Source organism: Thunnus thynnus, chromosome 9 (genome assembly GCF_963924715.1).
Source record: "Thunnus thynnus chromosome 9, fThuThy2.1, whole genome shotgun sequence".
In the NCBI taxonomy this organism is placed as follows: domain Eukaryota; kingdom Metazoa; phylum Chordata; class Actinopteri; order Scombriformes; family Scombridae; genus Thunnus; species Thunnus thynnus.
Window position 1 is genome coordinate 23243072 of NC_089525.1, and position 21437 is coordinate 23264508.

Sequence of the window (21437 nt, forward strand, 5' to 3'; positions counted from 1 at the left end):
GTGACAAATTAAAGGAAAACTGGTACAGGTCTGAATACTTGATGCCTACAGCTGTACCATCCGGTGGCTCTGTTATGCTTTGGGGGGCATTTTGCTGGCATGGTTTGGGTCCACTTGTCCCCTTAGAGGGAAGGATCACTGCAAATCAATACAAAGTTGTTCTGAGTGATCACCTTTATCCTATGATGAAACATTTTTATCCTGATGGGAGTCGTCTCTTCCAGGATTACAATGCCCGAATTCACAGGGCACAAGGGGTCACTATAATTTTGATTGTGAAAAAATTTCCTCCATGGCTGGAATGAACTAATTTGCTCAGTTGTCATCACATGACCTCACTTTGGTGACATCATAAATGGTGATCTTAACGACTGTCTTGTTCAGACTGGCCTTCTTGAATTTTCTTCTAGCCCTTCTACTTTCTACTTCATGAACTCGATGACTTTGACGCCTTTCCAGTCAGTGCTGAATGGTTTTCATCTGGTATTGGCAAACTTGCAAACAGCTGTTTCTGGTATTCTGGTCTCTCTCTTGAAAGATAGGTTCACAATTTTTTAAGACTGTCTTAAAACAACAGTTAGGTATCCAGATGAATACTGAAAGAGGTTTTCCTTGCTGTAATCATTCCCCCTGTTCATACTGGCTATTAAAAGATCCCCTTCAAATGCGCTTTCAGTGTAAGTGATGGGGAAACTGTCCTTTAATGTTGGTTATTGAATGCCTAAAGGCCCCTTTAGTTTGCAGGGCTGCACTTTAAAAGTCAAATTATTAAATACCAACACTGCACACCTGAAATTTTACACCCCCTATTATTTGTAACACGGGAAAACAAGGTGGACCTACCTTCAAAGTAAAAGCGCAAAATGTACCTAAAGCAAAAGACAGTATTCAGGACAGGTGTACATAGCGACACTCTTTTATGATTTTAAAAGGTCTATTCTTCTACTTTATCTTTTAAATCAAATTTGCGTTGCAATCTTATAGTACACCGCAGTATTTGCTCATTAGTGATGTATTTTGAAAGTCTTAACCGGAAGTTCTTTTAATCTGGATGGTAGCTTGATTCTAGCATAGCGCGTGCTGAGAGACAGGTGACAAACCCTCACCGTTGCCAATATTGTTTTTCCTAGGATGGCGAAGTCATGACCCTCCCTACTCCCCTACTCTGATTGGCTTACTCTCATATTATTAGTCTAACCCTAACCAATCTCACTCCTCATGCCTAAACCTAACCAATCCAACCAACGAAGGTAACGAGTATTAGCCAATGAGAGGCAGAGTAGGGCGGGTCATGACTTCGCCGTCCTAGGAAAAACAAATTGGCTCATGACTGGCTGGCTAGCAGACACAGAGAGCGGTGGATTTTTATTTTAATCTTACCGCAGCAAACCGGCCAAGAAACTCCTCCACTTCAAGGATTTATAACCAACTGAAAGACTTTTCCTCGGTGGGATTGTTTCGTCTCAAAAGCTGAGACAGAGCAATGTTTCTCCTGCAGTACACCGGTAGGCTGGTCTGACTAACATCCTCAGCTTTCACACGTTATACACATGATAATATTAATATGAAAATAATCTTAAAAGTGTCTCAGTTTCCAGTAAATTATAAATTCATAAATTTGTTTAATGGCATTTTCCCCCGTTGATAATACTGTGATCGTGTAAAAGTCAATATTCATTTCTAATATGGTGATATTGTAGCTTAATTTTAACATCCACACATTTCTTGGTGTTTTAACATTCATTATTGTTGTAATGTAACATGATGGACAGTATATGAACCAGCTGTTCCCTTATAACACCTATAATAAGTTACTTTGTGTTTGCCTTAATATCTATCTATCTATCTATCTATCTATATATCTATCTACATCTATCCATATCTATCTATCTATCTATCTATATATATATACATATATATATACGTGTGTGTGTGTGTGTGTGTATATATATATATATATATATATATATATATATACATATATACACACACATCTGTGGTGAAGGCTGTGTTTAAACTTGCCCTGTGAAGTTTCTATCCCTGTAAAACTTTATTATGGGATTACTTTACTGCTTTGTATAATGAAATGCATCTTGCTCATTTGACTTTCTAATGTCGTTTATCCCTTTTTCCATCCTGTGAGCAATGGAGAACTTGGGGAAGTGTGAACTAACTGTTGAAAAATCATTTGATTTGGTATGGATACGGATAAACAAAGTTGACCTTATCAGAGTTCCCAGACTTAAATCTGATATGTGCAGGGCAGGGGATCCCAAAGTTTCCTTTCATTGAGACCACTGACTCCCATATGATAAAAACCCATTTAAAGGGATTTCCAGTATATTCTCAGACAGTACCAACTTTTCTGTATTTTGCGCTTATGACCCTCTTGCAGTGAATGGTAGCATCAAACTATTCTTGATTTCTTTCTGGGGAGGAACTATGAGTTCATTTTGGAAACTACTGGGCTCAGCTCTTAAAGGCTTTCTGAATTAAAGTCATTGAGAGTGTTAAGTGGAGTGCCGCTGACTTTGTATTTTCCCTCCATTTATTCCCTTATTTCTCTGTGATCCTTTAACTGCAGTAAAATAAAACAGTTCACTATAGTCAATGAACCATTGGGGGGATCATACAATCCAAGAACTTCCCACTTAAAAGGCTTACATTAGTCAGCTTTGTTTGAACACGTTGTTCACCGTTTTAGCTGCCTCCACTTTATAGTGCTGTGATTTATTTAGAACTTACTCCAGGTCTCTCACACCCAGTGTAATGATGGATAAGTGCTCATAATTGGATGATTAGTTTCCCCCAGTAACTAGCCAGCTAAGTGCTGAGCATATGCAAGCAAATCTTTTCTGAAGGAGCATCTCTGTAGACAGCTATGCAGTTTAGCCATACAGTGGACTTGTCCAAAGCCCTTATTTTTGAGGACATAGTGTAATACTGCATTTAGATAAGAAATTTTTCATTATGGCATAGAGCTGCCGCAATTAGTTGATTAATTGATTAGTTGATTGGCAGAAAGTAATTTGTGGTTATTAAAAATTCCAAACATTTGCTGGTTGCAGCTCCTTGAATGTGAGCATATGAGGCTCTTTTGTGTCATACATGATAATAACCTGAATATATTTGAATTTTGGACTGTTGATCGAACAAAACAAGAAATTTGAAGATGTCACCTTGGTCTCTAAAAAAGTGTAACAGGCATTTTATGTTATTTTCTGACATTTTATAAACAAAAAAAAAATTGAGAAAACAGTCAACAGATTAATCGATAATGAAAATAATTGTTTGTTGCAGCCCTATAATGACATAAGAAACTACATCAAAGCACAATGTCTAATGAAACCAGGGCTGTAGCTAACATTTCTTTTGATTATTGGTAATCATTTGGTCTATAAAAGGTCAGAAAATAGTAAAGACTGTCCATCCCAAGTTCCCAGAGCTCAAGGTGACGTCTTCAAAATTGGCAAAACAATTCCATCACAAGGTCCATTAATAGCTGTTCTGGAGCTTTCAATGGTATCAGCAGATGTAGTTTACACAGTTTTCATGGCATTGTAGATGGTGTAATTTCCATTTCCTGAACATTTCAAGGACTTTTTGTTCATCTTTTAATGTAAAAGTTGAGATTGAATGTTTACTCTTTCAAGAATTACTTTTTAATCTCAGTTCTTCCAAAACTGCTTGTTTTGACAGACAAACTTTCCAAAAAGTTTAGTTTAATATGTAAGACAAAGAAAAGCATCAAATATCTGAGAAGCTGGAACTAGTGACTGTAAAAAACAAAAATGGCTTTTTGCTTAAAAAATAGTTTACAATTATGAATTATCAAATTGTTGCCCAGTCATTGTTTAGTCAATTCATTAACTGACTAGTCATTTCAGAATTTAAAAAGCATGCTGAATAAACCGGAGCTGTGTTTGTTCATCTTCAACCCTGTCATCAGCGCACACTAGGAAAAAAACATGTGGAACTATTTTAAACACATGTTTTATGTTAATGTTTCCTGACTCCTCTAACGGTAGAACAAAGACTTCCCCACTCTCAAGAACGTGATGGGTGACATCCTTGCATCCATCACTATAAGTGGAGGCTGAGTGGCCTCAGGAGCAACCATGGTTGAGTTAAGGTCTATCATTCCCTGTGACAGCCATTTACCTCCACACTGCACCGATCCCCTCTCTGATCAATGAGCAGGACATTGTTGGATTGCCTTCAGGAGGGAGGGGCTGTCAGAGAGGGTTGACAGAAATACAGAGAGATAGAGAGACAGAAAGACATAGAAAGAGAGAAACTACTGGATATCTGCTTTGTTATGAGTTCACAGTGGTCCCAGGATAATGGTGGTACAGCTAAATTAAAGCACAACCGACTGCGGAGTGAGATATTGTAGCGTATGAAGAGATTTGTCAGCTTTGGAAAAACCTCCCTTTAAATGAGGAAACGTAAGCTCAGTTTTGCTAACAATTCAGCAGTAAGTGTGCGTCTTGTAACAATGGCTATGGGGAAAAGAGGCAGCATAATGAAACGTGAAAATATGAGTCAGAGATAAAGGAAGCTCCCGTTCTGTGAGTACCGCTGGCAATATCACTGTTTGAGAATGGAGGATTCAGGAGGGTACCCTGCTGAAAGCTCTAGTAACCTGGTTATGGATCATTCAGCGGCGCCTCGAAGGCCTGCGAAGACATAGAGTCCCCTCGGCTGTTTAACTCCTGAGCTAGGTTTCTGTAGCTATGAGTTGCTCTTTACTGTGGGCCAATCTTTGAGGAGTTTTGCTAATGTTGTTGTCAAGAGCCAAGGGGTGTAGCTGAATAAATGATGCTGGTAAATTGTGTGCTTAAAGCCCTATGCCTGTTTTGTACTTCCACTGAGTTTCTTTATCATACACATAATAAATAATTTGAGTGTTTCCATGGTCAGTAATGTAATAATTTCTACGTCCACCTCATATGAATCATTGTTGATTTGGATGGCCTCAAGATATTTGTTTGTTCTCCTCCTGATATCACAGCTCTTCAAATCCACAGCAGGTGTAATAGATTTGTTCTGCCACCTGGATGGTGAAAAACTTTGAGGGGAAGACATGGCGTCCTAGTGACATAGGGGGTTAAGACGCAGCATTAACCGCAACATCTTTGGTTCAGGTGCCACCAGAGAGTCTTGCTGCACGTCATTCCCCATCTCTCTCTTTCCCTTTCTTTTTTCTTTTATTGAGTCCTCACACCTAAGAAGACTTTTTGCCGATTCTAGTGCTTTTGCTTTTCTAGGTACGTTACCCCCACCTCAACGTTTAGAGCAGAGTGTTTTCCCCTCAAGGCAGAGGGTAATTATTTAAAGCAGAATCTGAGGAATATCTCAGAACAAAATATACTTATGAGGAAAGCAGAGCCATCATCAAATTTGGTTCTTGAGGATATATTTATTGATGAATGCAGTTTGAACCCTTTTGCATCCATTCAATAACAGCGGTCTCTTTTGAGCAAGCAACCTGTCAAGGATCTTAACTGAATTCCTAAACAACTCTCCTTATCTGGTTAAGTCTTAGATTCAGAAATACCATGATAAAGAGAGATTTTTTATTTTAGTTGAGGCAGTGAGCCATGTTCATGGCTTGTTTGGCAGTAATTGAGTCTGTAATTCTCACTCTGCCCCCTTTGTATTGGAGCACCTCATGCACATCTGATGTACCAGTGTTACACCCACAAAAGCAATTGTTTCACAAATTGTTTTTTTTTTTTCTAAACTTGTAGGGAGGTGTAAGAAATGTTCCTGTTACAGTTAGAGAGACACTTTTACATCAGAATTTGGTGCATAATGGTGCTTTTCTGCAATTACTACAACTGCAGCTGTGCTATTGAGCATTGTCATTGTGCATTCCCACCACTGGCAACTTGGTTGATAGGCTGCTCTCTCCCGACTGATTGTGGGCGGTATGAGGGGCTTTGATTGCATCTATGTAGTAGACTCATGTAGCTACAAAGTTTTGAACAAGTTCTGTGCACTGTGTCATTTTTGCTGGTTAAGTTTTGCCCTCTATGCTGCATTATGTTTAGAAGTTACTATAGATAGGGGTGCTAATGAGACTTAATTATTGGAAATTAACAGAATGCTCAATTATTTATGGAGGCAAGTTGGCGACCGCTCCCTAGTCATTGTTTTAACACCTGTACTCTTGCAGTCTTTGAAATAAAAATAACAGGGTGGCAGAAAGCTTTGAAGGGCTGTAATCAAAATCACCTCAAAAGGGGAAGGAAGGAAGCACAAACATTCTGAGTACAAAAATGTCAGCGGCTGATGACAATTTTGGGTTAGAAAGCAGAGTTTGGCCAGTTTTCTGAGCTCTTTCCAGGCATATGAAGGCAGGTAACTGCTACTATCGCAGTAGCAGTTAAGTGTCAGTATTCAGTTAATGCTAATGAATGGTTGAGGGTTTTCTATTTTGCATGTAACTAGTTGAGCAGGTGGAGGCCTTTTTTTTCACCAACACTGTCTGTCATTGGAGACTGTTAAGAATGTGATAAAAAAAGAATAATGCTTTTACATTTCACCAATTGTCCCAGAATCCCAGTGGAAATCACATGCAAATGTGGAGACAATAAAGTAAATAGAGGCAATATATTATGCTGCAGCAATTTCTGTTGTGAAGTGTGATTTGACAGTCCTTTGAAGCATCAACAAATGGCACAATAGTTTTTATTTGGACAATTTGGGAATTCTTTGGCTCCCCAGATATTTAAAATGTCCTGTTTTGTAAACTGGTAAGTTATTCATCAAACGAGTAAATATGGGTTAATAATAAAAGCAATAATAAAAAGTGAAATATTCAGATGAATAGCTTGGAGAGGCTGTAAAATAAAACAACAGTTGTTTCTATCCCAGTTAATTATATGTTACATAATTAAAGAAAATGCATGCGTGGATATGAAACCCATTCACACTGTGAATCTCAATATAATTTTATACTGCATGTTTTTCCACATTACATTGAGTGAGCAGAACAATAGAACCTCTTGTACATTGTAATATATGTAACAACAGCTTTCTTATTGTTGTTGACACAATGTCTTAGAGGTGTTGTATGGATTTCTTTTATATGGAAAGCTGTTTCTATTATTTTGTCCACTTCTTTTACATATACAGAGAATATAAATATCAATTAAACAAAATTAGAAACACCTCATGTTGTCCAATAAAGTAATACAACAAATTACAGTGGCAGAAAATACAATAAAGTTAAATCAACACCTTTGAGACACTGTCAAACATACATCACTCATTGTACTCTTATTACCAGGAACTTTTCACCTCTTCTAAACACATAACCAAAGCCATTATAGAAAATTTTATGAAATTACAAAGCCCAGTCTTCTCAGATTTCCTTGCAATTTTCTGCTCTTGTACTTCCAGACCTCTAAATCACTGCCAAAATCTCCAATATTACAGTGAGAGAAATTGGTCTGGTGCTGTGTTGTCCAATCAGAGCTTTAAAGGCTGGGTTATCATTTTCCTGTGCTGGAGCCAGGAAAATAAGTGCATCCAATCACAATCCCTTTCTAAACAGAAATTGTCTTACATTAACGTGATATCAGATTGAAAAATGCAATGTGCCAGCTGATCACACTAGATTATTTTCTTCTCACTCATTTTGACACATTTCACTCAAAACAAACACCATATTTGCCATGCATGCATGAGCATGCAAATTTATCTGCAATTTGTGAGTGACAATAGTTGGTAAAATGTGATGCTGCCACCATTATGATCTGCGTGCAAGCAGTGCTCACAGTTTGTGAAACCGACTCCTGATTATCTTCTTACAGTTTTGCTTAATTTTCCAGTCAATTAATGCCTTGTTAACTTTAGTTTTCTCTGATGCCTGTGTTTGAATATCCATTTGTGTCCTTGTTCTTGTTGGCTGGCCTTGTCTTCCTGGTGAGATATTCAGCAGATTTTTTTTTTTTTTAACAAGTACCAGGATCAGTTCAGTTGAAGAGTAGTGTAAAGGACTGTGTGGTTGAACACTGTGAGTGTCAGCAGAATCAGTTGTAGCTTGGCAGCCTCGAGGTGTTTTTGGATCAGCTCTGGTGCTCTCTGGGGCTCCACCACCTGATTGATGGAGCTGTTTGCTCCTAATCACTTCAGAGATAAAGTATCATGCAAGGAACGTTGAAATTGGAACTAAGGACTCTGCAGCAGCAGGTGCAGGAGCCACACCACAGTTTGGGCAATAACTTCAGATTGTCTCATTGCTTCACCACTCATGCTGTTTCTCCCTGTGGTTTGCTTTTATTAGGTGATAGCTGTTGGGTTAGCTTGCCAAGAATGTTCAGATGTCTGTGTTTGCCAGAAACTCCATTTGGGACAGTTTGATTGTTCAGCTTTGTGAACTTTTTGGAGGTTCACAAAGCTGAACAATCAGTATTATGTGGCGACTGTCTAATTCAGTCCATTTTAGTGAAGCTTGTAACAGTTCAGTTACACAGTTTGTACAAAATTTGTAGCACTGTGTGGTAAATCATTTTGCGACTGGATTGCCCATCCAAAAATGTCGTATATGCAAATAACCCTATTGAGTTGGAAGGGATCTGAATAAAGTAATTATAATTTTAAATTAGAAAAAATTAAAAACAGCATGGAAGGACAGCGTAGAAAAGGCTAATTGTTCACAAGTTCACAAGGAAAGGGAAAGGTGGAAATGGAAAAGTGAGAAGAAGGAACAGGAGTTGATGAAGGAAGCTAAATCAGACTGTTCACCAGGGAGTGGCACTGTGATTACACCTCAGAAGATTTTTTATTTCTGTTCTCACATATCATCTTGAGAAAGAAGCCCTCACTCCGCTACATCAATATCAGGATTCACCTCAGCCTGTCAGTATAAGCCTCTGTGTGGTAGGAGGTACGGACTGAGCCAGAGATGGATTGATAGATTCCGCCTGAATTGTGAACATAAGACAGCTGCATCCTGACTAAACACCAGGCCTCCTGTGGACTCTGCTGTTTTACAAATGTGAAAACCTGAACTAAAACGCAGGTACAGTATCCATGTAATAGTGGAGTGCGTCCACTGGACACCACCTCCTCAGTTTCAGTGCCTGCTGGGGGTGGAGGAAAACAGTTGTGTAGCAGCAAGACTGTAAGCAATATTACTGTGAATCACCTTCACTACACAGTGGCCTCTCTCAGGAGACAAAGTGATGCTGAGATTTTGCTGTGATTCTGGCATTTTTCTCTTTCCAGCAATGCCAGGATAAACAATTGGAAATAGCACAACACGGGCTATGATGGATTACTGTAGGGATGAAACACACTACATCAGAATGTGGCTGCGTCCACTGCTGCAGAGCGGAGTATATGTGGGAATATATAGAAGCTACCTTTGACTGTAAACTGTCCGTCCTTTGACTGTAAATCCAAATGAATAAAATGTATGTAATACTACTAATAATAATAATGATAATAATCATTATTTTAAAAATGAGTAATGTCCTGATGCAAAGAACTTCATGTGAAAATCTAGTCAGGATCCAACAGGTTCTAATTGGCAGTCCACACCACCACAATGTTTGGTGGCATTTCTGTTGCGTTTTAGATAAACCATAACTTTTCCTGTCACACAGAACAGGTATTCTTCCAATTCTATAAATGTCTTAATCTGCACCAACTGTGACACATTGTAGGTAACGCCTTTATGCTCATTTTTAGGGCTGCAACTAACAGTTATATTCATTATCGATTAATCTGTCGATTATTTTCTCGTTTAACTGAGTAGTTGTTAGGTCCATAAAATGTCAGAAAAATGGTGAAAAATGTTGATAACTGTTTCCCAAAGCCCAAGATGATGCCCTCAAATGTCTTCTTTTTTTCCAATCAACAGTCCACAGCCCAAAGATAATCAATTTGATATCATAGAAGACTGAAGAAACCAGAAAATATTCACATTTGAGAAGCTGGAATAAGAATTTTGACTTTTTTTTCCTTAAAAAATTACTCAAAACAATTATTCATCAAAATAGTTAGCGATTCATTTCATAGTTGGCAACTAATCAATTAATCGACTAATTGTTGTAGCTCTACTTATGTTTTTTTGGGCTACATGCTTAGTGAGCATAATCTCCATTGGCAGTCATGCAAAACAGACAACTCTCCTACTTTCTATGTTGTAGATGTATGAACTGTAACTATGTTTATTGACCAAAGCTTGCAGTCTTACTTTGAGCTTTGCACTATGGGCAAATAGAGCTACATGGTGGACTGGAGAATAAAATAGTGCTTTCTCCTCGTATATTCCGCATGGAGCCTACTTGAAACCATTATCTTTTCAATTGAATTTCTGATATTAGCCTGGTAAAGACAATTTTTCTGGCCGCTGTCCTTTCAGCACCTTAGCTGTAATGGAGGTCAGAGTTGGTGGATTGGAATTGGATGGACGCTTGCAAACTTCTGACATTTCGCTTCTAAAGTGTTGTATAATACAATTACAATTCCCCATATTGGTATAGCCATATAAATGCTATCTAATTTAAATTTTTCACTCAGCTTCCGTGTGATATTGCCTATGTGAATTGCAAGAACAATGAGAAATAGAAATAGGAGGAGTAATCCTCTACATGGAGCATAATCAAATATGTGGGCTGCATTCCAACTGGTGTGTGTTGATGTCTTCTACAGTGTAGTTTTTGATACTACAATAAGGAGTCGCCAAAGTCAGAAATCCTACACATACAGGCTTTCATCTAGTGTACACTATATATCATTACATACAAAATTAAAATAAGACATGTTTTTTGATTTCATTTTATGTAGATATGGTCTAGAACATTTGTTGTGGACAGATTGTCAAACCAGGACTCATTACATACAGGCCAACAACATATGTTAGCCAAAACACTTCCAATACTCATACATTTATGATTATTAAAGGTAACTAATATTTAGTCCACACCTAAACCATACTATTTGATAGATGGAATGATGAAGTTGCTTATAACGTCCCATTTTCTGGAGACATTGATATGTTTCCCAGTAGAGACAATGGTGGAACACTGAAGTTGTGGTTCAATGGTTTGGCCCAAGAAGAAGCAGCTTCCACTGAGATTGCTTGTCTGAAAAGCAGCCATGTCTTCAACATAATAGACACAGGATGCCTTGAGGGGCGTTGATGGCAGCTTAAGCATGAGCAGGGACATGAACACTAGCATGACACAAAAATAGATTCAACAATGAAAAACAAAACCATGAGGGAGAAGGAGAGGATGCAGACTTTTGAACCAAACATATTATCAGTAGTGCTGGTAATGCTCTGTGGGTGCTGGATAAATCCTGTCCTTAGAGGCAGTCTGGCACTGAATGAAGAACATCCCTATATGCTTCAGTGAACAAGAGGAGATTTTTATTTACTTCATGAAAGTCAAATCACCATGGTAGGGATTTTTTGGTGGAATCAGAGCTACTTCAGATTAAAGGCACACTATGCAGTATTTTCCAATAAAATAATGTATAGACTCATACAAAAATAATCCCTTTAAATCATCACTTATGACCCACTAGAAGTGCGTGTGAGTGTATGTATCTACAGAGACCCTACCCTCTGCCCGTATTTTCTTATTATTTTGCTGTGTTTGGGGCATTTCGGGGCATCGACCTTTGGGCAGTGGGTGTGTAGCTTCCAGCCAATAATGGCACAGAGGTGTGAGGTCGGGACTTATAGCATAGGAACCAGGATACATCACTGTCTCCATCTCTCTCCTCTGGTCCGTTCTGCTCTCCGTGTCATGGATGTATTAAGAGCTGTAGGTCTGTGTGTCTGTTTGACCGAGGGCGGGACTGAGCTACACACACGCAGAGCAGAGAGGCCACAGTGGACAGGATGAAGCTCTGCATTCACAAAAACTGTGGCAATGCTGCACCTTCCTGCAGGGTGGTATGGAGGTGTGGGCATGTTTATTTGTGCTATAGAATGTAATTGCTGTGAAACAATCAGAAATTGTTTTATTTCTCTGATTCATGGCTTTGTTCTCACCAGCGCTGCTCCCTCTCTTCATTCACTCTCTAGCTCCTTTGACCACCACTGCTCTCTTGCTCCCTCTAGTTCGCTCACTCATTGAGCCAGGGAGGAGGGGCCAACTCTGAATGCTGTGTGTTTACAAACAGCAGCCGAAAAATCCTGTGTAGTACACCTTTAAACTTGATTTATCTTAGAAATACTGAAATACGGAGGAACTTCATGGCAGCTTGGTAATTTTCCGTTTACCTGAAAGGACGTTTATGGGAATCATATTTTGGAATTTTTGCCCTGTTTTCTGTAAACATTCTCACTCAGACAGATCCCCGCTGTGCAAACACCATCACACACACAGACGAAGCTCTATCTAATATGTAATTTTAGAGTGGTGATGAAGGATTCACTGTGTGAGCTCAAAAGAAGCCCTGTACCTGACTGTTTACCCCACTGAGCCTAGTCAGAGTCAGACGCCTGCTGTTTGGATAACTTTGTGGATTTTTGTGCATTCAGCACACCCACTGACCAAAATTTGTTTGGTTGCTTTTTTCTTTAAAGTCTTCTTGGGGAATGGATTGTGGTCAGCATTTACAAGGAAGTGGTGTGACATTTCAAGAGGAGAACAAAACAGCTTTCATTCAAGTTGATAATGTACAGGCTAGTTGTGTCTATTTGTGACCAGTAAAATGTACCTTGAAGTCAGCACTATGCATGATTCAGTGACTTATGCATTCTGTTTCACAACAACTAAGTTAATTGGATGTTGAAAATAATCATTTCCCTTTTTCTGTATGGTTATTTTTATTTTATATTGTTTTCTTACAGCCCTTACTTTGATTGCTCTCTGGGTAAATCTGGTCTTTGTGGTTTTTGTTTGTCAAGGAAGTTTCAGAAAAGTAAATTCACAAAATGTAGAGTTACTGGATTTTTTGTTGGGTTTTTTTGCCAGTGTGTTTATTTGCTTATCACTGTGTCTCTGTTATGATCATTCTTGCTCTTAGATTGTGTTCTATCAAGGGTATTACATAAAAAACACATTTTTAAGTTAGGTTTGGTGCACATATTGCAATCCCTCTAACATTCATACAGGATTTCTCCCAGGGAATTTGTTAGTGGCCTTATGTAGTCACTAGACAATAGTTTAAATATTTGCCTCATTCACTAAATACATGGCCTCTGCTATATGATGTAGTGTTTCTACTCATTTTCACTTAAGCTTATCAAGCCTAATATCATATTTCATAGAATCTTAACAATGCCTTCTGATGTTGGTGGGGATGCTCTATACTAAACAATGGGAGAACCTGCACCATAATTTCTAAATTAAGTTTTGTAGGCATTTCGCAATCTATTCATCCGTAGTCATTAATACACATATAAGGGTAAATGGAGAAAATTTTGCATTTTGGGGTGATTTTGAGATATTTGTCACTTGCTAGAACTACAAAAATGAAAACACAGCTTACCTGTAACTCCTAGTTACCTGAAAGCATTTCTCTGTGTTGCTATTGTGCAATAACATTTTTAAAACATCTGCCAAAGAAAATTTTGAGAGAAAGATGGAAACAACAAAGATCCAGTGAAAGACATCAGCTCCTATGGTTCCTGTCAGGGCTCATTTATTCACCTCTCATGCTTATGTGAGTCCTCGCCATGTGAATTCTCATCTACATTCACATCCCTCCTCTGCCTGTGGCTCTGCATCCAAACACCTTCCCGGTGGGGTTTGCTGTCTGCATTTCACTGCACCCCTCATTGATTTGGCCTCGTCTGTGAGCTGAGGAGACCTCCACCTGGGTCAACCCAATCTGAATCCCTCTTTATGCTGCAGGCTGCAGGTCTCAAACAGTTCAGATGCCCCCTCTGATTATTTTCTGAGCCTGAGGAAATAAAAGCAGTGTGATAAAATAAAATTATGACTTTACTGTATGTGGAGAAACTGTCAATATCTTCCTCAGTGCACTTGGCCTTTTGGCAAGACCCTTACTAGCACAGCAGGAAGTAACGGTGAAAACAGCAACATCAAAGCCCTGACATCACGTTAGCGATTTGGTACTGTTAGTAATAAGAAAAACTATGATTAAAATTACAGCGCACTGTTCCTTATATTGGACTGGGGTTTCATTAAATTAATTATAACTGGCTGAAATAGAGCTAAAAATAATCCATCCAACATTGGCCAGAGGCAGGAGGGAAGCTAATGACAATGACACACACACCGTAGGATGCTGTCCTTTTCCTCCTTTTGTCCCACCTCCCCATCCTCCTACACTCTTTCTTTTTCTCCTTTTATTTCAACACATCGAATATTTTACATCAGACCTGCCTGACCACGGCCTCCCGCAGGTGACAGATGCCCAAGGGATCTGAGTCATCATCGCTGCATTCCTGCATATCATTTCACCAGTCCTTTGATGGATGTGCTCTCCACTTTTCTGTTTCTTTTAATCTGACAATGTGTGCTAAGTGAGTAGAAAAAAGATTACAGTTTGCACAATTACAGTTCACTGTATCTGTTAAAGACTCTCCAAGCAGACCTTGGAGTCCTTGCTCCCTAAGGAGCATCACAGCTGCAGTGGACAGCTCCTACTGTGCTGCAGCTCCGGTGGAGATAATCTCCCTGTCAGCAGCCTGTCTCTCTCCCAGATGTCAACTGATGCCAACTGTTGTGTACCTTCAGTTTGCACTCCCACAGTGCTGTCAGCAAACGCTCATCTCACCATTTTCTGTGCTGCTGATTTTAGCATACTATCACATGCCAAACTTGCTGCATACATTTCTGCGCCTCAGTGTTTCAGCCATGAACGCACAAAGGTGTGAATGTGATTAGTGGCCTCTTAATGTAAGTGATGTGTGTTGCCTTTTAGTATGAATAAATTACCACGTACATTTGAGAAATTACGGGAAACGGTTGAGATTGTGGCTGAGAAGATGGGCAGCCTCCACACTCGCCTCAAAATGATACTTAACGATAGTTTCCATCTGCTGTTTTTCATATCAGAATGTCACTTTTGTTTTCATAGTCTTTGATATAAAGTCAGTATTTAGGTTATCTGTCCCTAGTGCTACATGTTGTTCTTTGTGAAAACTGAATCTTTGTTGACAGATGCCAGCAGCAGCTGACTTACATCATGGCACTGAACACACCCATTACAGAGAGCAAGGTAATTGGATTCACAAATCAGCTGACAGCTTCAGGTTTATAGTGACATTGGGCTTTATGGGTAATATTTCAGGCGCTGTTGGGCAGTTTGTCAGAGGTAGTTTGTAGGTAGCGAGGAGCTGCGAGCACCAGGGGAGCACCAGCATTCATTTCTAACTTTTTGTAGAGCTTTTACTGAGCAAAAACTGCTGGTAAGCAATGAGTCACTGTGATACCACTCAGCCCCAAAGAACTAAGCCCTGCATCATTGACTGGAATGATACATGCTTTTGAAGGTAATTAAACCTTTGACTTATTGTCTAAGATGAAGACCAGGCTAAGTAATTTCTGATTGGTTTTACCAAATCCACTTAAATCAAAGTGCATTCAAAACTGCATTAATTTACTCATTTGTTTGGATCAGTTTGCAAATGTGCCACAGGATATGATGAGTCATTTGCCCTTCTGCTCTTCATGCTGCAACAACAAGCTCTGGTCATTCACAAGGACTGAGCTGGGAAGATGAAAGACATCAAGAGGAATGTCATCCACAGAGTTTTTGTACTTCATAAAACCGGAGGCCATCTGAACTGAATGGAGAGGTCAGAGCATATGGCCTGGCACGGTATGGGATGACCCCTTTCTCACTTCATCTCTGTCTTGAGCTCTTTATTATGGCAGAGTGAGCAGAGTGCTGCAGAGTGCTGCCAGAGAAATACTGGTACTGCATCTCCTAGGTCACAGGAGATGAAAATGCCTAGATGTGATAAGTAGCCAAAGAGTCCAGCTGCATGTTTTTTTCAGAATTTCATCCCTGCCATTTCTCCATCTCTCTGTGCTGCTGACAGCGGTCCAAACAAGAGCCACCAAAGTGGACAGAAATGAGAATTAATTGTTTTCTGCAGGTACAGAGGGCAATACAAGCAGTCTGCTTTATTGGGTCCCTACTGAGATTCCATATGCTAGGTGAAATCTGTTCCTTTTCTCCCGATGAGTTGGCTTGAGTGTTGGTCTGAACTCTGGACTGCAGCGGTACTAAACTGAGCAGCTGACTGTGGCTTGGCTCCCAGTTTAAGAAGCATCCAATCTCAGCTATCATGCCATCCACTTGGCCTATGAAATCTACAAACATCTAAATAATTATACTGCAGAGGGATTGTTGTTGTTGGAGCAGTGTTTCCCCAAAGTTGACTGCTTTGGGGTTGTGGGAGGGAGATTGTGAAGCTTTTATTGCACTTACAGTAAATTAATGAACTTGTCTAGTTGTCCACTTGAGTAACTTTATCTTCACTTGATCTGTCTCTCCTCTGCTTCGCTCTGTGTGTGTGTGGAGGGGCTGAGCAGAGGATAGGAGAGAACTAGCATGACCATAAATGACAGCGAAATGCAGTAGAGACTCTCACACTAAGCTGAAATGAAACAAGTGCACATAAATTAGGTAAATAACATAAATAAAATGTTTTGTTTCTTTGGGGTGGAGGCAGGGGGTCAAGAGTTTCCCAGGCAACGACACAGAGGTTGACTCATGCCTGGGCTACACAGCCTACCTGCATATGCGTTGTGGAACCTATTGCTTTACATTTCACTGCCCGTGGTAACCGGTTAGAGCAGCCACACAGTCCACGTGAGCTGTGCATCTCAGGCACGTCAGCTAGAGATTCAGCATCTCACCTATTTTTTCCACTAATGCGCGTGATTCTCAGCAAAAATAGACAACGAAAATGATCTGTTGATAGTCATATTGACATCATACCAGCAACATTACACCTTTACTGTAGTTTCAATGTCTATATCTGTAGAATATGTCACAACATGAAAAAAATATGAAGTGTTGCTACTGCGGGTCAGCCTGCGCGGTACACACTGAGGCAGGGAGCCTCTCTGGCGAGGGACTTTCTGTGATATTAGTTCAAACCAGGATGCCTGCCTGTTGTTTTACCTGCTTCCAGATGGAGATTTGGTGTCATTATTTTCGGTATTTGTTGTCAGTTCCCCCAGTGAAAGTTAGTTTAGAGGTTTATTTGTCAGAGTGTGTGGCTTGTTTGGGGAACTTGGTGCCATTGTGGAGGGATTTTCTTCATTTGGAATGGTGACAGCAGGGGTTTGGCAGAATAATAAATATAATCAATAAAATAAACCTGTCCTGTGTGAGGAGTGTATGTGGCTGACACAGAAATAGTCCAACCAGACCCCACCGTGCCTGTCAGAAAGAAAGCCGATTTCACCTTACATATTATTATTTATTTTTCACAACTGAGCACATGCTTCTTAGCCTTTTTTCTGTCTAAACTAAATGTCAATGAAATTCTTAATGAAATGATATGAAACATTCTATTATTGATGGTCATTATCAAAGTCAAACTCTATGTAGAAAGATAGGGCTGGCAGTATCAGCACCGCAACAGCAGCGCTATCTTTGTGGACACCACATGTGCGAGCCGTAGCAGTTCAGTAACGCACACCCGCTGCTCAGGTAGAGGTGGGCTGTGTGGCCCAGGTGTCACATTTCGGAACAGCGCTGCACAGAGGCTCCCAAACACACATGATTATTGATTTCCGAATTAATGGATATTTGTTGTTAGTTTTGGCATTAAAAAAAATTTTTTTGGTGTGGCGGCCCACCAGACTTAAACAATTATAGGGGAAGCACTGTGGAGACATGTGAGCCATTTGGCCTTTTGTGCCTCAAACTAGCTTTTCTTTCAAGAACATCTTATGTTATCAAGTGACTTGGTCTGAAGCTAAATTCAGTGAAAAGGTATAATTTCAGCAGCTTCAATTCAAGATATCTGTATGCTTGAATGTAGGGAGGCCTTGAGGGCACCACTTTGTTTACTTGGTCAGCTTGCTACTGTGTTTTCCCCTTTTCAATTTCTGCCTGTCCTTGCGGTGAAGATTGGTTTGTGACAGTTCCAAGATAAATGGCTTATGTCCCATGGAACATATTTTATTTTGCTATGTCCAGTATATCATGCCAATAAATCAACAGTATGTGTGTAACCTCCCCCGCTGTTGCCAGCACAGCTTGGGGTGTGCCAGATTTGGTCAACAGCTGAATGATAAATTCCCTTTCTGAAGGCCACTGGAATATGTGGGTGTTGCAGGGCTGATTTATTAAAGACAAAACAGAATGTGAGTGGAGGAGTTCTGTTACTGATGGGGTCATGAATGATATCTGCTGTTGCCGCTGGCATATATGGAGGTGCTGATGTCACTGTAGGTGTGCACAAGGATCGTCTGATAGGATGGACTGTTGGAGGCGATGCAAATGCAGCAGGATACGAACGGCAACCAAATCACTCCCTCCAGAGGGATTTGCACTCCAAGCAAAAGCATTTTGCCTCTATAAACAGAGTCAAACAATCTCCTCATCCATACTAATCTCTGCATACTTATTCCTCTTTTTACAACAGTTTAACAACAGCATTGAGGCTTAAATCCCACTTCGGTAAGTAATTCAGTTCTTTATGTTAAAATCATAGCAGAATATTCATACACTTAATTGGATATAAACTTAATATATAGTACAAACATAATTGGATGAGTTGAAATCTCTGCTATGGTCGTGACACATTTTTAACTCAGTCAATAAAATATTTAAAGCTGTAGATTGTTTCGGCTCAACTTGATCATGTAATGTTGTCCCTTGCATTCACATCAAAGCACTCATTAGTGAAACTCTACTCTTATCTCTGCACGACATCTGCTACATTGGAATATCTTTAGGGCTCCCACATATACACGGCACAGCAAAATATCCATTTGTACTCCTAGTTCCATAGTATGACTACAGATGGTTGTGAATACAGTAGGCCCCCAAAAATAAAGCACATAATTAAACCACTGCATTTCCACTTTTAAATGTGTGGTTTTACGGCAAAACAATGGTGTGCATGCACTGCAAAACTGTTTTTCCCCCCACATAAAAAAGATAAATACTAATTTTTTTAGAGCATTTGAATGGTTGTGTAATGATAATTCCCTTCTGTTGAATCAATGAGCCCACTACTCTACAGTATGTGTGTAAAAGAGACAGAATGAGAACTATCAAGCCTAATTCTCAGTGGGACAAGATTGAGCCCTTCTCGCCAATTCACACACATTTTCACTCTCAACTTTATATCGCAGCTTTGGATTGAAGCCTCACATCTGTTACTCCCTATGGTACATCAGTATTCATACAGCTCCTTACATTCAATTAGCTTAGTGTTCACCACATACACAGACACACACATGCACACATCATCCTGCAGATGACCTTCAGCTTTCCATATGCCTGTGTATATAGTTTAATAGCTGAATTGGGAAGCAGACTGCTGATGTTGTGACAAATCTTTCTGTTTTCTTGCTATTCTTCTTGATAACCTGAATGGTGGCGGAAGGCGAGGAAGATGAGTAAAGTACCACATAGCAATCTGGCCTATAGCTGGCTGTGTCTGAGAACCCTTTGTGGTGTGATGGATGGATGTTTAAAGTTGGCTGCATGGATCAAGTCAATTTTTATATTGTTTTAAAGGTGGAGTCAATGATTCTGGAGAAATATTGTTGACATTTGAAATAAACAGCCAAACAAATACACTCCTTCAGAGCTCCTTCAGAAGCTCTGCCTCCCAAATTCATGGACACACATTGTCAAGGCAATGAGCAAAAGAGAAATATGGAGGAATCCAGAGTGATGTATCAGCTGTAGAGTCACTTCTCTTCCCATCACATATTATCACAAGCGGAAAAAAATGTTCATCTCATGTGAGCACAGCAGTCCATCCACATCCATGGCTCACTGTAGCCTCCCTACTTCTCATTCGACCTGCGTTCAGCGCCTCTGTCCACAGAAGCAGCCGTTTAGGGGTCAGCAGCCGGCCAAACTGCCTTCACCAGTCAGACTGACAGCAGAAATTTACTGAACCAAAATAGTTTGCATGTTTGCTCCATGGGAAGAAATTGACAGTGTTTGTATTTATTGATTCATTGATTTTATTTCCCTACCCACCATAGCGAATGAGGGGAATCTGCCTCGTGAAACAGGCAAGCTCACAGACAGACTGGGAGCCTTGATCAATCAATGTAGATATGGTAAATAACTTCAAAACGCATAAACAGTGGGATATTTGTGTGATCTAAACAGCTGCCTGCTCAGATTACGCTTCACTAAATGTGACAGAAAGAGACTCTGAGCGTAAAAAAACACAGGGGGTCTCCATGAGATGCACATCACTCATGTGTGTCTCAGATTCAGTGTGGATTGATACCTTTAATAAAATGGAAGCATATCTTTTCTGTGAGAAAATGCTTTCTATGTGAACTGGCCACGGGCTCATTCTTACCAGTTCACCAGCCCTCCCCCACCATTCAACAGGGTACTGGAGACTTCCCCATCCTGTGTACAAGCACAAATGCCCACTGCAGCTGATTGGCTGGAATAGTGTTGTGTGGTCCGAGCCACTTTGTTTACATTCCCAATTACAGAGCCAGTGCACACACAGATTTTACTTATTTTTAGTGTTTTCTAAGACTTTCATGATAAGGATGGGATGCATTAGTTGGAAATATTTCATAAGTTTGCAGACGTTTGTCCAGCTAAAGTGGCTAACATTAGCTCAAGTGTGCACCACTCGCTGTTCCCAGTAAACGTTTGTTTCAGTCCGAGGTAGGCAACTTCTGCACTCTTTACCTCTGAAACCTCTGCAACCTCATGCGTTGGTGTTTGTGTTGGCCCGCCAGAAGTTGTGTCCCGCCAGAAGATGTGTCAGAAATCGCCTTTTAGCCAGTTTTTAAACCCGTTTTATGCCATATCTATTCAATACTCATTTAGATATTGGTTGTTTTAACCCTACATTTTAACTGGATAAGATTTTTAAATCATCGGACACAGATCTTAAGCGGTTTTAAGGACCTGATTTCTACTGTAAATTCAGCCATAATGGCTGTGTGTGTGGACTGCAATCATCAGTACTCACAGTTGAAGGAGGATATCCACCACCTAAAGACAGAACTTCGAAAAAAGGATCAGCTGATTGACAGCTTTATCTCCATCGCCGCCGCCTAGGCAAAGCATATCTCCCATATGCAATCCTCCAGCCTTATCACCCCGGCAGCCCGGTTACTCTCCTCCCCGATGTCACAGCTGATCTCGGCCTCTGCTGCCACCCTTCCTTGGCTGCCTTCGGTGCACCCCGGCACAGCCCGCCCGGAGAGTCATGCAGCCGAAGTGGGTGGCCATTCCTCCGAACGTGAGCTGGTTGCGGGGGCACCGGACACTACCACCTCCGCCGCTGCATTGGAGCTGCCAGCTGA

General features: G+C 40.2%; 2 protein-coding genes across 4 annotated transcripts in view; one reads left to right on the forward strand and one right to left on the reverse strand.

Moving 5' to 3' along the window:
• Positions 1-1340: 1340 nt before the first annotated feature.
• LOC137189718 (ecto-NOX disulfide-thiol exchanger 2-like) overlaps positions 1341-21437 on the forward strand; it is a 195835-nt gene continuing 175738 nt past the window's right edge. For 2 of the 3 annotated variants that reach the window (XM_067599764.1, XM_067599765.1), the window contains exon 1: positions 1343-1505. In XM_067599764.1, the coding sequence (XP_067455865.1) occupies positions 1484-1505 (22 nt within the window). In that variant the 5' untranslated portion in view covers positions 1343-1483. Of the gene's footprint in view, positions 1506-21437 lie in introns of all 3 variants that reach the window. The other variant, XM_067599767.1, reaches the window with a different exon arrangement.
• Positions 2469-21437, reverse strand: part of sfxn5b (sideroflexin 5b) — a 341220-nt gene continuing 322251 nt past the window's right edge. The window contains exon 15 of the transcript XR_010929715.1: positions 2469-2483. The gene's annotated coding sequence lies outside the window, so the exon portion shown is untranslated. The remainder of the gene's footprint in view (positions 2484-21437) is intronic.